Source organism: Meriones unguiculatus, chromosome 11 (genome assembly GCF_030254825.1).
Source record: "Meriones unguiculatus strain TT.TT164.6M chromosome 11, Bangor_MerUng_6.1, whole genome shotgun sequence".
NCBI classification, from domain to species: domain Eukaryota; kingdom Metazoa; phylum Chordata; class Mammalia; order Rodentia; family Muridae; genus Meriones; species Meriones unguiculatus.
The window spans coordinates 41,740,735-41,757,661 of NC_083359.1; the positions used below are offsets into that span (position 1 = coordinate 41,740,735).

The 16,927-nt window shown below is 45.4% G+C and overlaps 1 protein-coding gene across 2 annotated transcripts in view; it reads right to left on the minus strand.

The window, feature by feature from the left end:
- Crebbp (CREB binding protein) overlaps positions 1 to 9,850 on the minus strand; it is a 137,487-nt gene extending 127,637 nt beyond the window's left edge. For both annotated transcript variants that reach the window (XM_021632412.2, XM_021632411.2), the window contains exon 1: positions 9,540 to 9,850. In XM_021632412.2, coding sequence (XP_021488087.1) covers positions 9,540 to 9,624 — 85 coding nt within the window. In that variant the 5' untranslated portion in view covers positions 9,625 to 9,850. The remainder of the gene's footprint in view (positions 1 to 9,539) is intronic.
- Positions 9,851 to 16,927: the final 7,077 nt, after the last annotated feature.

Below are 16,927 nucleotides of genomic sequence, written 5' to 3' on the forward strand. Positions count from 1 at the left end.
CAGGGCTGTGAATGGATGGGGAGGGGGGCTGGAAAGGGAAGGAAGGGGGGTTGAGAGAAGAAATAAGGGGAGAGAAAGCAAGAATTAAGGACAATTTGAGGAAGTATGGAGACCTTATACAGTAGAGGCATATTATACACATACATAACAGACACATATATATGCACACATATACACATGTGAGCTAAATAAAAAGATGAAATAAATAAATAAACAAAAAGATGGGGGAGACAGAGTCACCAAATGGAGCTTCCAGTACCAGGAATGGGTAATATTGAACTGCTGGTCAAAGGAGTTCCATGAGAATCCCCAAACGCTGGCTGTTGCCAAGACTATAGGTTGTTCTCCACAAACTGACTACAAGGTTCTATTGCTGACAACACCTACAGCTCACTGAACATGGAGAAGTCAAGCTGGTGCCTATATAGAGCCTTCACCCGTACATGCTAGTATTTTAGGTACAGAAAGGTACAAAAGGAAAATTGTAAACACCAACTCAGGCACAAACCCTTCAATCTACAATGGTGTCCTGCCTGTAAACCATGCTAGTGCAATGGTGGCACAAAGCTTGTAGGAGTAACCAACCAATACCTACTTTGACTTAAGATCTCCTCCAAGAACCTGAGACAAGACAGCCCAGGGACCTAGAGTAAAAGCAAATACTACTGTTCTACTGAAAGAATGTAGCAATAAAATGGCTCCTAAGCACTATGACTATACTCATAGGTCAGTGCCTTGCTCAGCCATCAGAGAAGCTTCCTCCTGCAACAGATGGGAACAATACAGAGGCCTACAACTAGACATTATAATAGATTGAGAGACTTTTTAACACTCAGCCCTAAATGGGATTATCTCCATCAAATCCTTCTCCTTGGGTCTCAAGAAACCGTGTGACAAAAGGAAGCAAAAAGACTATGAGAGCCAGAGGGGATGGAGAGCACCAAAGAAACAATGCCCTCTAAATCAACAGTATCAGTGCACACATGAACTCAGTGACTGAAGCAGCAGCCACAGGGCCTGCGCCAGTCCTTTGGATCTATGTTATGGCTTCCAGTTTAGTGCTTTTATGGTATTCCTGAATGTGGGAACAAGAGGGTCTCTTTGTCTCTTTTTGTTTTGTCCTCTGATGTGTCAATTTTTGCTTAATCTTACATTTTATTATTTTATTATCCCTTGAACACCTGATTTTCTTTTGTTCGTTAGTTCTTTCTTTCTCTCTCTCTCTTTCTTGTTTTTGTTTTTTGTTTGTTTGTGTTTCTAGACAGGGTTTCTCTGTGTAGCCTTGGCCATCCTGGACTGGCTTTATAGACCATGCTGGCCTCAAACACACAGAGATCCACTCTGCCTCTGCCCCCCAGAGTGCTGGGATCACAGGTGTGCATCACCAGGCTGGGTTGTTTTCTAAGGAGACAGAAAGAAGGTGGATCCAGATGACAGGGGAGGTAAAGGAACTGGAGAAGGAGAGGGAAGGTAAACCATAATCAGGATGTATTATGTGAGGAAGGAAAAACTCTACTTTCAATAAAAGGGGGGAAAGGGATAGGTAAACGGGGGCCAGGTATAGTAGCACACACCTTCACTCCCAGCAGATTTGGGAGGCAGCAGCAAGGAGAACACTGTACGATTGAGGCTGCCCTCAATTAATTCGTCGACAGCCAGGGCTACACAGAAACCCTGTCTCAAAAAACAAAAACAAAACAAGAGTGGGTGAAGGGCAAAGGTATATATACTAACATCCTATTTCAGAGGGTATGCTGAGAAGAATGAAGGCTTCTGAGAGACATCTGGGAGCAACCAGAAGATGAATTACACAAGAGCAATCTATGTGTACTGTGATACCCAGGACGAAAAGACTATTATGGCCAGGGTCCTATTTCCAGCCCCGAAGACTGGGGAAACAGCTAGGCTTCCCCAACTGACAGATTAGCACTCTGGTACAGCAGGAAAGGCCAGAGAAACAAAAGTTGGAAAGACCACCAAACCATTGGCCCCACTTCAGCTCTTGGGATTCTACATACTGAGATGTTCAGTATGAACAGTAGGAACTAAATACACCCTCTTTGGGTGCATTTTCACTTAATTGCATTTTGCATTCTTTTCTTAGTTTTACCTCAGAGTTTGAGTGAACAGTTTTAAGCCAATGAAAGGCATCAAGCAAAACCTTCTGTAAACCATTAACTGGTATCTCAGATTGAACTTTAAGGCAAACAGTAATAAAGAACAAAATAAAATCATATACTCGAGACTTATGAAATCCATGAAGTGTCTCAAAATTATCAAGAGTTTACAGAACACATAAGTTTTTAGAATTTTAAATTTTCATACTGATCATGTTTTCAGTTTATAAAAACAAAGTGAAGGGGCTGGATAGGTTAGCAAGCTGTTTTTCCAAAGGACTGGGGTTCGATTCCCAGCACCCACACAGCAGCTAACAACCATCTATTACTCTGGTTCCATGATTTGAGGGCCTCTTCTGGACTCCAAGGATAATGCACAAACATGGTACAGGCAAAACACATAAAATATAAACAATTATTAAATTTAAAAAGTGAAAATGGAGACAATCAATAGTGCTGATTACAGAATTCTGGTTATATATCCAGTGAAGATATACCATGAACATAGCTACATATGGGCATCTGTGATAACAATTAATGGTCTAATCAAATTAGCGTTCCCAGGAAATTCTCAGAGGACAAGGCACATCCACATACCCCGGAGGATACACTGCCAGCTCCTGTTCATTGAGCATTCCTCTAGACCAAGCATTTTCCAGACATTACCTCAGATAATACTGTAATGAAAATATAACCATCATCCATTTTTCAGATGAGAAAACTGAGATAGGAGAGTTAAAACCTGATCAGAGCTTACCAGCTAGGTTATCAACGATGAGACTGTCTAAATGTAAGACTATCAAAATTAAGAATGGAAAGAAGGTACCCAAAGAATGGTGACAGTGTAAAAACAAAATCTTGGGAGAAAACTAGAGCATTTTCAAGGACAAAAACTGTATATTCTCTTACTTTTTGCCTTAAAGGCCCACTGGGCAAGTAAGCCTCCTTATGCTGTGTTCAGTGCCTGCAGGGCAATTGTGGGAACACAACTGCCACAACTTGCCTATACCACGGAGCCGTTCACCATCTAGTTTCACAGATGCTGAGGACCTGAGGTGACAAAGTAGCAGGGAAAAGAATGCTATGGGCTACTAGGGTAATCAAGAAGCAAAATGGCCAGCAAAAGAACAATGCCACCTTAATGAAGTTACCTGGCTTTTTGCCAAATGTACCTGATTTTTAATATAGTATACAAAGCTATTATAGAAAAACAAAAACTTGAGAGAGCGAGCCTCCTACTGTGAAGTGCTCATCCTACCTGCCTACTAATCACGGTCCGGGCCACTTGCAAGTCTCAGAAAACTTGTGTTCCTGCTATGCCCAGCTGAGAGAGCCACAGCCAACCAGTACTCCCAAATGGGTACTTAGACCGTAAGTCCCATACCACTCAAATCATCAAGCTGTGGCTCAAGGGAAAATTCTCTGGATGTCAATTCTTACATTGAAGTTTAAGAGGAGAAAGCCGTTTCCACATTCTATCTGTGGCTGAGTTCTTGCCAAAATGGCAGGTAGAATGGTTAGAGCAAGAGACCAGATCCACCACAGAACCAGAAATATGTCCTCTCTGGCCCTCCACAGAAGTTACTACTGATTGCTGCATTACATAAAGGAGTGGGGCACTCCAGTGCTAATGAGCTGTGGTGCCGATTCAAAGTTCAGCACTCATCTTTGAAGGCTTATAATGCCCACCAGCACAAGCTCTGAGAGGCTGACAACAAAATTCCTTGGCTAGAACTAACCTCAATGGAGCACAAAACCTTTAAAAAAATTTTTTTTTCATTTACATTTTGTTTAGTTGTTCAAGACAGGGTTTCTCTGTATAGCCCTGTGTAGTCCTGGAACTCCCTCTCCAGCCCTAGCCTTTTTTTCCCTTTTGAGAAAACAATTTCTTGAAATATACACCAAGTGTTGACCTAAGTAAGATAAAGAGGTAACGCCCTCATTAATGGAACCCCAAAAGCTAAAATAACAAGCTTTCCTAGTCTTTACAAACCCCATAATAAGATGCTTCATTTTAACAATGGGAGACATATTAGCCACCCCATTTTAAAATATTTTGTTTTCAAACATGAAGTAAAAACACTAAAAATCAGCATTTACAAAGCCCTAAGTAATGGGGTACTTTGAGAGCAACCACAATGGCAGAAGTTAAAGGTGTGAAACGACTGGCTTACAACCTAAGCATCAATTTCCAACTGTAGAAACAAAGCCTCGGCTCCTTTAAGTCATTTTCAATTACATTTAAGAGCTACAGAATCACGTGGAATACAGTGGGGCATATCTGTAATTCCAACAATTCAGGAGGTAGCAGCAAAAAAAGCATCAGGAATTCATGGCCAGTCTAAACTATACGAAATCCTGTCTCAACAAAAAAATAACAGTAATTACAGAACCCCCATCTTTTGATTTACCACTATGATACCATTGGTGTGATTCACAATTACACTGTCTTTCCTGAAGAGCTACCAGTGCAACCCGTTCCTGCTCCCAAAAAGTTTGTACTTTCATGACAAGATATAGTCATGAAGAGTCCTGCCTCTATGAAAACCTTTACTTTCTATTTAGTCAAGACAAAAATAAAGTAAAATAAGAAACATAAATTATAAATTTTCTAAAAAGCACTACTCGTCTGTGTATGTGTGTGTGAGAGAGAGAGAGACAGACAGACAGACAGACAGACAGACAAGGACCTGCTTTGCATTACAAGCTTGCCCAGAACTCATGTTCCTAAGCTACACCCAACTGCCTTAGACTCCAGAGCACTAGAGTTACAGGTGTGCCACAGGCCTACACAGGTCTTCCCTCACCGGCTGAAGTGAATGCTACCGAGACCTGGCAAATACCACTGTCTGTAGGCAAGGGAATGTTTGTTTTATGTGTATAGGTATTTTGCCTGCATGTGTATCTGTGTAGCATGTGCATGCAGTGTCTACCGAGTCCAGATCCCCTGGAACTGGAGTTACAGCTGTCATGTGGGTGCTGGGAACTGAACCAGGGTCCTCTGGAAGAGCAGCCAGTGCTCTTAATCACTGAGCTATCTCTCCAGCCTCAAGTCAAGTGTGTGAGTGAGTGTGTGTGTGTGTGTGTGTGTGTGTATGCACGCGCACGCACGCAAGCGGGCACGAACACACACATATTGTTTTTTTGAGACAAGGTTTCTCTGCTTAGCCATAGACCAGGCTGGTGTAAACTCACAGAGATCCACCTCCTCTGCCTCCTAACTGCATGCAATAGCACTGCCTGGCACCAGGTAAATTTACACATTTATAAATTCCTAGGACACTCATTTTTTTCAAATACTTTTTTATTACATTTATTTAGTGTGTATGTATACATGAATGTACATGGGCATGTACATGCCATGACCCATGTATGAAGGTCAGAGGACAACGTGCAGGAGTCACAAGCTCTCTCCTTCCACTGTGTGCAGGACTGGGATCAAACTCAAATTCTCAGGCTTGGTGGCAAGCACCTTTACATGCTGAGCCATGTCACCTGAATCTAGGGCTTTTAACCATCTAGATGTGGTTCTATCTGTTGCTCTGGAGACAATCCCCCTTAAGTCACAGGTCCTCATCGAGATTCTCTTCATCTGCTGCTGAGCTGGCTTAGAGAAGAGCACAGGGATACATAAAGGACTACACACAGTGAAGATTTCCATTCAGCAATAAAAGATGTAGGTGGTGAATCCAATTTACCACAAGCTTTCTTCAAATACACTTCTCTACTGAATTTAAAGAGATTTGTGACTATTTAGAAGGCTGAGGCAGGAGGCTCACTAGAGTCTAGGAGTTGAGACCTGGCCTGGACTACACAGTAAGACTATGACTCTTGAAAAGTTAACTTTTTGCTAGTGATCACATTTCTATAATCCCAGCTACCACTCAGAAGGCTATGGCTAGAGAATCACAAAGTCTGAGGGCAGCCTAGGATATAGAGTCAATTTGATGTTAGTCTTGAATATATCACCTTGTCTCAAATATATATATATATATATATATATATATATATACACAAACACACATACACATATAAAATGTTATTTTTTAAAGGCATAGACATTATAAAATACAAACACAAAGGTTTGGGACCACAGCATGGGCTAAAATATACCTGTGTTCGATTTTCAACACCCAAATTTAAAACTTCATAAAATATTTTATTTTGTGTGTATGTGAGAGAGAGATGCAACTTTGTGGAGTCAGTTCTCTCTTCCACCTTTATATGGGTTCTGGGGACCCAACTCAGACCACCAGACTTAAATCGCAAACACCTTTCTTTACTCACTGTGCTATCTTTTTGCTGGCCCTAACACTTTTTAAATGGTTTATTTGTTATACACAAATTTTACCATAAAGTTTCCCAAATTACTAAGTGAGATAACTTATACCTATAATACTAGTACTTAAAAGGCTGAGGCAAAGCTGCACCCCTTTACTCCCAGCAAATGGGAGAAAGAGGCAGGTGGATCTCTGTGAGTTCAAGGCCAGCCAGGTCTACATAGCAAGCCCAAGACAGGCAGGGTTTGATACACAGAGAAATCCTGTCTTTAAAAAAAAACAAAACAAAACAAAAGGCTGAGGCAGGAAGATCCAGATTCACTGCCAGCTGAGGGTACACACAGTGAATTCCAAGACAGTAGGAACTAATCAGCAATACTCCACCTCAAAAAACAAACAACAAAACCTTAACAACTTTCATGAATGTATGAACTGCCGATTATATATGTTAAAAAATTAAAAAAAAAAAAAGCTAATACTTGCCTGAATATTTTTTCCTCCCTGGTGTTAAAAGATACTATATTAAGCTATTTTAAGCAGTAAGTGAAAGTTTCTAAAACACACAACCACTGGTAACACAAAGTCCCCCACTTCTCATAAAGTGCTTAATGCTTCAACATAGAAAAAGAAAACAGTACTTCGCCAACATCAGGTATCATCTGACTCTATGCCACTCCAGAGCTGCCTATACTGGAGTGAAAAGTAGTTTCTCTTTCTTGCAATCCTCCTCTGGGCACCTTCCCTCTTCCTCTGTGTGCTCTCCCCCATCTTAAGTGACAAAGGCGTTCATCACTCAGATACTGCCTGGCCCCTAGTGGAGTGGCTTATGCATACATGGACACTCCCCTTGGTGAAGTCCAAGTAGGCTAGATAGGCTCCTCAACATCAAGGGCACTCTCTTCTCTTCCCACTACCCTCCCTAATAACACAACTAAAATGCACTTGATGTTTTCACAAGACAGTCCCCAAAGATGTGGCCTCTATCACATAGTTCAAGTAGTTGCTGTTTCTCAATGTCTAGAGCTCTCTGCTCCCTCTCCTACCATCAAAATAGATCTTGTGCTCTGAACACACAGCTTGCCTACTTGCAGTCCAATTTTCTCCTGGAGACTTGAGATACAACCCCTCACTAAAACAAGATTCAGTTTCTCAATAATGTTATCCTTCTGTCTCTGTTCCAGGCGTCAGTGCTTTAAATATATTTAACAAATACTTCAGCCATTTGTGTTTAACTTACATCTCTAAGATCTAGCTATCCTGTTACTAGATCTTAGACTAACAGTTATTCTTGACTCAGTTTCACCGTATTTGATGTGTTCAAGAGTGGCTCCTTGCTCAGCAGCCCACCCTAAACCCTCAAGACATGTGCATTTCATGTAACCAGAGACTCAAATATGACTGTCATCTTATTCTTTTGATCATCTAAATCAGAATCATTAGAAACTACTATTTTTTGTTTCATGTTTGGAAATGTGAAAGTACGCCTGTGAGTTTCCCGGGTAAAAATTGGAAAGGAGACAAAGTGGTTAATTGGGGAAAAGCCTTTCTGATAAGTTCTGCTCTGATTAGCAGCACATTAAGTAAATATCTGACCACCCAGTAACATAAGCTACAGCAAAAGAAAAAGAAAACAACCTTTTGGGTTCCATCTTGTAAACAGCTGGATGTATAAAATACTATAGGTCTTTTTGTTGCCATGTTATTAATTTGCCCCACTTCTAAGAAAAAAATCTAGAAAACCTCACTCAATAATAGCAAAGCTGAAGTCTCCCCATTCCCAGTGTCAGAGGACAAGCTTCAGGACTGAACTCCTAGTACAATCTACATTCACATGATTACAGTTCAAACATGGCAAGATTATTAAAGCAAGGGGGCTCTATTCTGCAGAAGGGCACTTAAATCATTGTTTCCACATTTCTCATGTCAATAAGTACACTTTTATAAAAATATGCGTCAAACAACTTGTCATTTAAAAAGAAAAGTACTACTAGTGACTTTTCTCTATCTGCAAATCATCTGCTCCTTCCCACTACTGAACAAATTTTAAATCAACAAAAATCTCCTGAAAAATGAGGGAGGAAGAACAATCACCCCTCATTTCTACATTAAATACTATTACACATCTCCTTTTATGTCTGGATTCCAGGAACATTATTCAATTGAAGCCACAAAATCTAAGTTTTGCTTCAACAGCAGAAAATATTTTTTAATACACTTGAGTAAAGTCAGAAAAAGAGTTCCACAACTTTACATCTGTGTCTAGCGCCAATCTGCAGGCAGCAACGTAATCTGATTTGGACCCATTCATCAGAAACTGATTTTCAGATGCCGCTACTACAAGAAAAACGTACTGAAGAAAAGCTAGCTGCGCGGAGCCGGCATTGTTCGAAGTAGCGCACAAGTTTATATTGCGAAGAAGAACTTAAAAGAGGAAATCCAAATAATTGGCAATGTTACCACAGAGCTGTCCAGAAGAACTCTGAATTTCTGAATGAACAGAAAACTCTTGGGCACCTGACACGATCACCTAAGAAAGTTTGCTGGGAAGCTATTTAGTGAGTCGGAGAAAAGATTTAGACTGCTTTTTTTTTCCTGAAAAATTTAAAGCTCTGCAGTACTTAATTTTTCATCCCACTGTAAAAGCAGCCCAAACTCAAAGGCAGACGGGAGCCCAAACGTACTTTAAAAGACTGCTAGCTTCCCTTAAGGTTACGTATGTAAATGAAAGACACCTCAGTAACTTTGATGACATCTCGCAAATGAAGTTTGGGGTTTTGGAAAGAAAAAAAAAATACTGGGTGATGAAAAAAAAAAAAAAGAATCAAGAGTTTCAAAACCACTAAGCGTTTTCCCAAGCAACACATTCCAAGAAACTTCAGTCGCAACTCCCAGCCGACGGCAGCTGTGTCCGCGACTGTAGCGCCTGGAGTCGGGGATCGGTCTCCTGTCCCTCCAACCCTCCGAGGTCCCCTCCGCTGTCACCGCGGCCGGCCACGCGTTCGGACACTCGGCCGCGCCCCCGCTTCACTTCTCCTCCCCGACGGGGAAGCGCGGCCCGAGGCCCGAAACAGTCTCCCGCCGCCGCTCCCCCCCGCGGCCCCCCGGCCGCGGACCCTGACAGCGAGCCCGGCCCCAGCCTCACCTGTGCTGTCATTCGCGGAGAAGCCGGGCGAGCTGAGTTTGGCTCGTTTGGGGTTGGGCGGTCCGTCCAGCAAGTTCTCGGCCATCTTCACCTGCTCGCGGAAACAGCCCTGAGCGCGGGCGGCGCGACGCGGCCCGGACGGGGGTCGGGCCGGCGACTGCGAGCGGGCGAGCCAGCGAGGAGCGGGCGCAGGAGCGCGGGCCGGGCCGCGGAGGGCGCAGGCCGGGTGGGGGAGGCGGCGGCCAAATCTCAGCCTCAGCAACAGCGCCCCGCAGCGCTCACCGCCCGCCCCCGGCCGCCGCCGTCGCCGGCCGCGGCCCCCTCATCCCCTGCCCGCCTCCCGAGCGCGACACTCCGCGGCCCGGGCGCCCCAGCGGCCCGGCCGCCTCCGCGGGCCCGGCTGGCAGCGACGGCGCCCGGCCCCGCGGCTCAGGCGGCGCCCGGGAACATGGTGGTGCCGCCGCCGCTGCCGCCGCCGCCGCCGCCTCGCCGCCTCCCTCCCCCCCGCGCGCGCCCCACTTAATGAATTCGCCCGCGGCCGGACGACCGGGGGGCTCCGGGCTCCGCCGCCCGCCCGCGGCCCGCCGCCGCCGTGAGGAAAAACAATGCGCCGAGCGGAGCCGCCGCCGCGCCGCGGCCCCCCCACCCCGTGCCGCCGCCGCCGCGGCCGCCGCCGCCGCCGCCGCCGGGCTCCGTGAGGCCGAGCCGAGAGGCGAGCGGGGCCGCCGGGGCGGGCGCCGAGGGCCGGGCGGAGCGGGCCGGCCAGGCGGAGCGGGGTGCGCGGGCGGTTGTGGGGCCCGGGACCGGCGGGGCCGAGTAGATCGCGCTCGAAGCCCCGGTCGGGTCCGCGACAAGATGGCGGCTGTTGATTCCTCAATTAAAAAAAAAAGAAAGTTTTTTTTCTTCTCTTTCCAGAGCCTGAACGGGGAGGGGGAGGGGGCGGGGCACGCCTGTACGTCACCCCCCCGCGGCGTCACCACGCACGGCCCCCGCCCCGCCCCCTCCACCTGCGCCGACCGCGGCGGAAAGAGCCGAGCGCGCTCGGGTGGCGGGGTCGGAGGCTCGGTGGCAGTGCGTGAGGCAGCGGGCTGCGGCGCTGGGCCGGGCCTGCGGGACCCGAGGGGCGCAGAGCGGGCGGCCACTTTTGTTCTGACGCCGTCAGAAAAGCGGCACGCGCGGGGAGGACGCTTTGGGCTGGAGCCTAGGCCCCCCAGGAGCGCAGTCGGCGCTGGGCCGGGCCCAGCCCGTCCGGTCCCGCCCCGGCAGCTCTGCCTCTTCTCAGCTGGCTCGTCGCCTCCCTGCGAGCCTCCAGGGTGACATCGGACTGGGAAGACGCCAGCGTAACCCGCTCCTCTTCCCCTCACCCTACGCGAAGTGGCGTCTGCAGGTTACAGAAAGTCCTCGGGTCTGTGCGGGAATGTGTGAAGATGGGGAAACTGAGGCAGGTGGGGGCAAAGCAACTTTTTTTCCGCGATCACCGAGGGAGAAAATGACAAGTCGAGAGTTGAGCCCTTGTTCTCCCCAAGTTTAACAAGGGCACCGCGAGGCTCCCGTGTGCCCATTTCCCAAGCCCAAAACGATGGGCCCAGGTCCAACGCTGTCACCTGAAGAAAGAGGCTTGTAAGCTCTACCTCCTAAAGCTGAGAAGTGAGTGCCCTGGTACCAAGACCGAAGGCTTCGATATCCTAAAAGTGGCCCTCGCCTCTGACAACCACCCTGCCCCTGGCAGGTATCCTGTCACTTGGGCCATTCACTGTCCCACACACCTCAAAAACTAAAGTTTTCCCATCTTTATTAACTCTTCAAAACTTGTCAGCTTAACTCGGAAGTCCTTATCTTCCAGGTATCAGCAGCACCCCTGTTTCCTAAGCCAGAAACCTGTGAGTCAGAGGGCCCCTCCCTCCCCATCCGCCCACGATGTAGCCATCCTCCCCCACATCCTTACCTGAAGAATGGGCTCCTCCCCTCACCGCGGCCACTTGGTATGTTGTCCGTCCTGGTCCCATCCTTTGACTGAAGCAACTTCTTACTTAAGCTCTTCTTGTGTTTCACGGTTTTCACCACACAGCACCAAAATGACCTTTCTGCAAAAAATAGAAAACTTACTTGTAACAAATGGTTCCTCCTATACAAAGAAAAAGAAAAAACTAAAAACATATATAAAATAAACATGACATGTACATGCACATATATAATAATAATTGGGTCAGGATTGAGTGATCCGCATTTTTCTTACACTGTTCAAAACTTGTGCTATCCACACCTGTTTCATCTGTCCCTTTTTTCCATCACTCTGTCCCCATCAGCATCCCATATCCACTCATCCACTAAGTAGTTCTCATCTTCTGAGATGTTTTGTAGTTATGTCAGTCCTGTTCACAGGACTGATGACACCTGTCACTAGCACAATAATTCATTCTCCAAACCCGGTCCAAACCTCATTTATTCCAGAAAGCCCTTCTATCCCACTTAAGGGCCTCAGAGATCACTTCTAGGCAAAATCAGAGGACGACAGTAATACAGCATTTGGTGGATTTTGTTCAGTTTGTTTGTGTTTTTATTTATTAATAAAATATTTCTTGAGAGTCTTTATAGAGTATTGCCACTGTATTAATTCCCTGGCCAAAAGCATAAAGAAATCCCTGTGCACTCTATTTGAGGAGTTGTTGTTTAAAAGAAGGAAAATCCCAACCATTCTATTTTACCAATAAAATAAAGACTCAGGAGCCAGATGCTGAGGTGAAAACCTGCTAGCTCAGAGAGGCAGAGAAAGTAAACAGCTGCCCTTCCTTCTCAGCTCAGGTCAGGATGGAAAAATTCAAAAGGCTCATTAGCTCAGCCCAGGAGTAAAAGGCCAAAAAAACCCAAGGCCAAAGGCTCCCTGCTCAAAGCCCAAAAAGCCAGGGAGCTGAGGAGCTGAGGCCTAAGCTAAAGCCAGAGCTTGGGCTAATAGCCCTTTCTTCTTCTCTGTTTTAAACACCCCTCAACTTAAAGTCTCTCCTACTCTTTAATTCCTGTCAACTGGTTTCTTGCTCCACCTCTTGACCTAAGGTTAACTTTATTAAATCCTACATACAGAAAATTCTTGTATTAAAGGTGTGTGATGGGGCTCAACCAAAAAGAAACAGAGTTTTAGAGTTCACAATTTTGAGGTTCACAATGGGATCAAATATCCTGCAACAAGGAGTTAAAGTAACAATGACCGGATCATAACCAGAATATTCAGAAGCCCATGTTCACAGGAGAGGAGAAACTATATGGAGCCACAGAGAGATAGGACCAGCATCACTCTGTATCTGAAATGCCCTGGATATTGGACTCAACATAGGGCATTGTATTCACCAAGGGCAGGAGCTGAGTCTCATTCATGGTTATGATTTCAACCAAGAAGTAGGTTTGTGAATTTTATGGCTGACTGAGTGCCTGCAGTCTCAGATTCCCCAATCCTGAGACCTCTGGCCGTTAAGAAGAGTAGGCCTATCCGTTGAATGAGCATGGTGTCCAGCCACCTAGAAAATCCGGTGCCTTCCCCTAAAAGAAGATCTCGGTAAATACTTGTCTATTAGTGTGTCCTTGACCTTGAGTCATTCCCCTGCTTGTAGGCAGATACTGGGTCATATTCCACTTTAAAGAGAACTGAGAAAGCCAGTCCCTAGAGTTCGGAGTAAACCCAGAGATGAACCTGGGTCACAGTTCTTAGACACAAAGGCCCTTACTCTTGTTTCTGCTTTGTGCCCAACCCTAAAACACCTGCTCTCTAGAACCATTTCTTGTTCTTAACTGCATCATTTTGGTCGGTTCCTCTGGTACTTGTTGATATTTGGTTTTCCTTTCTATTTCTCCCTTGAGTCTGAGTCTCCTCAGAGAATACTAGATAGGAAACATGAGTAAGAAAGAAAGGAAGGAGGCATGGATCTTGCCTGCCTAAGTACGTTAGGCATCACTGTCAACCTCTGAATGTTGACAGTGCTCTGAATGTTTCAAACCTCTGCCACACTTCCACTTCCCCAACAGAGAAAAGGACAAGCCACCAAAGGGATGCCTCCTCTTCTCACTAAACCTCACCGGATCTGTAGTAACAGAGACCACATTAAATGAAGGCCCAGATTAGCTGGACCGTGGTAGCACACGCCTGAACTGGGGAGGCAGAGGCAGGAGGATATCTGTGAGTTAGAGGCCAGCCTGGTCTACAGACAGAGCTCAGGACAGCAAAGGCTACACAGGAAAAAACCCTGTCTCGAAAAACAAAAACAAACACACAAACAAATAAAAAACACAGAAGGCTCAGATTGGGGACACAGAAAAGTAACAAGATGTGGAATAACTCAAGGAAATTTCCTGAAGGTTCATTTGCCAGTGTCCACTGATAAATGTGTAAACCTGTTTGTCCAGTGTATTTGGTCATCAAGAGGAATGATATGCTGACACCTGATAAAATATGAAAGATGAAAGATTGAGGCAGGGAGATCTCTATAAGTTCAAGGCCAGCTCTGATCTACAGAGCAAGTTCCAGGACAACCAGGGCTACCTTGTCTCAAAAAAAAGAAGGATATAGCACAAAATCCCATGAGCCACTTTCCCCTGAGAGTCATAGGTAACGGGAATAGGGAGACTGATGGATGAGAACAAAATTCTGGCTGATCAGTGCAGGGTGATGATACAGCTCTATAATTCCAGTACTTCAGGATAGGTAGGAGAATCACCTAGGTTATATAGCAAATCAGAGGCAGCCCAGGCTACTTACTGAGTGCCAGGCTAGACTGAGTTACAGAGTGAGACCCTGTCTCAAAAACAACAACAAAAATAGCTAAACAATGCTAGCAATAACAGGGACTTAGAAATCTGTTAATCTATGAATATTGCAATCTGACAATAACTAAAATATATAAAGTGGTATAATATGATGGGTACAGATGAAATCAGACTGGTTAGAAACTGGGCTCACTGGATAAAGCACTTGCCACACAAGTGTTAGGCTTGAGTTTGGATCCCCAGAACACATGCAGAAGCCAGGCAGATGTGACACTGTCAAGAGGCCGAGGCAGGATCTCTGGATCAAATTGACTATCTAGACTAGCCAAATGAGTGAGCCCCAGGCCTAGCAAGAGACTCTAACTCATTAAATAAAGTGAAGAGTGTTAGTTTCAAACTGGAGACAAACCCCTGAGGTGTCTACTTAACATATCAAAGTGGACCTGGCCTCCAGGTTCTCCCAGCATCCCTCAATCTCTACCTGTAACAGGGTGTGGCTGATGTACCCCGAACTTTACCCTGAACTCTACAGCCCAGGGGCTGGGCTGCCCTTCCCCCCTCCCCACCCCCCCCCCCAGACAGGCTCTTCCCTATATAATCCAGACATTTTGGCTACCCACCCCTTTTGTTCCTTTGGCCTCTGGCTGCTGAACTTGACACCTCTCTCTCCTTTCTCCTCCCTCTCTCCCTACTTGGTTCAGGGTCCTGACCACTCTGGACTCGCCCAGATATGGCTGCCTCTGGCTATGCTCTCCCACATATTTATAATAAACTTTCTCCTCCACCAATACCTAGGAGCAGTCGTGGCCTTTCCTTTTTCTTTTTTTCTTCCTTTCATACAAAGAGGACTTGATGTTACACACATCCCCACCTATGCACGTGCTTACCAACTCACAGGTTTAAATACATGCACACAAAAGTAACTGGAACTGGCAGTCACTGAGGCCCGATGGCAGGCATAGGCACACATAGTTCTGTGCACCTTTGAGTACTTTGGAATTTCCATAATTAAAAGTCTTTATTTTTAACCTCTGTGTGTGTGTGTAGGTCAGAGGACAACCTGTAACGGTTGGTTCTCTCCTTCCATGTTGGTTCCAGAGATTGCACTTAGGTGGTCAGGCTTGGTGGTAAGTATTGTAACCAGCTAAGCCATCTCACTGGTGGAATAACTTTTTTTTGGGGGGGGCGGGGGGAGAGCTGGAGATGAGGTTTCTCTGTGTAGCCTTGGCTGTCTTGGACTGGTACACCAGGTTGGCCTCACTGAGGTCATCTGCTTCTGCCTTCCGAAATGCTGAGATTAAAGGCGTGTTAAAATATTTTTAAATATTAAAACCTAAGTCTTTTTACTAACAAACATATCACTAAGTGTTTGGTTTTTTTTTTTTTTAATTTTCTTTTGTCTTGCAATAAAGTTTCATGATTTCCCCCCACATTGGGATCTGTTTGTTTTTGGCTTACTAATCATTTTCTATAGAATCTCTTGAATGTCTACTGAGGTGTTTTTTTTCTCTCTCTCTCCCTCTCTCTTACACACACACACACACACACACACACACACACACGCGCGGTCTCACTATGTTTGTTTGTTTATTTGTTTTATGTATGAGTGCCCTCATACATAAAATATAAATGTATCTGCATTTATAACTCTATGCCAGAAGAGGAAATTGGATCACATTACAGATGGTTGTGAGCCACCATGTGATTGCCAGAAATTGAACTAAGGACCCCTGGAAGAATAGACAATGCTTTTACTGGCTGAGTCAGTTCTCCAGCTCCTGGCTCTTGTTTTTAAATAGTTCTAATCATGCAGGGTAATAAACCAAGCAATAAAGAGATGGATAGATAGATAGATAGATAGATAGATAGATAGATAGATAGATATTTTGAATACAATAAATAGAAGAAATTAGGCTCACAGTGGGAGGAGAGTGGGAAGCCCAGAGTGGAGGAATGGACTCCATCTTTGACCTCCTCCTTTTGTTAAAGGAATTCCCCATAGCATCCTGACCTCAACACCACTTTGACTGTCTAAGAATCTTCTGTTCCCTAATTTTGACCCATTTGTCTAGCCTTCTCACTTCTTGGTAAATTTAAGTTTCATTGTCTGCTATGACAAGCACTGGGCTGTACACACGCCTGACTCCCTTCTCCTCAGTCGTGTGCTGTACTAGCTTGGCAGAACCACACTGAAGCTAAAGCTGGCTACTTTTCACCTGAGCATGGAGAAAAATAATAAACAATTGTCAAGTGTGGTGACGGACTCCTATAATCCCAACCCTTGGGAAGGTGAGGCAGGAGGATTTCTATGAGCCTTGGCTGCATAGTGCTTTCCAGATTGTCTTCAGTTATATAGCAAGGCCCTGTCTCGATGGGGATGGGAGAGCTGACTGCTCTCGGTGCCACCAATGTCACACATCTGGAGAGGGCTACTGAAGCTGCTGGACAGCCCTAGAGCTGCACAGTCTCTCCCTCTCCATCTCTGCAGGGTATCCTTCCTCATTCTTATTCTCAGCCCTCGGTTTGCTCTTTATGTTAGTGAGGAAACAAAGACTACCAAAACACAATTTTCCCAGGTTTCCCACAATTCATCTGCTTCTGAATCCACATTGTGCCCATATTTCTGTTTCTTGCTC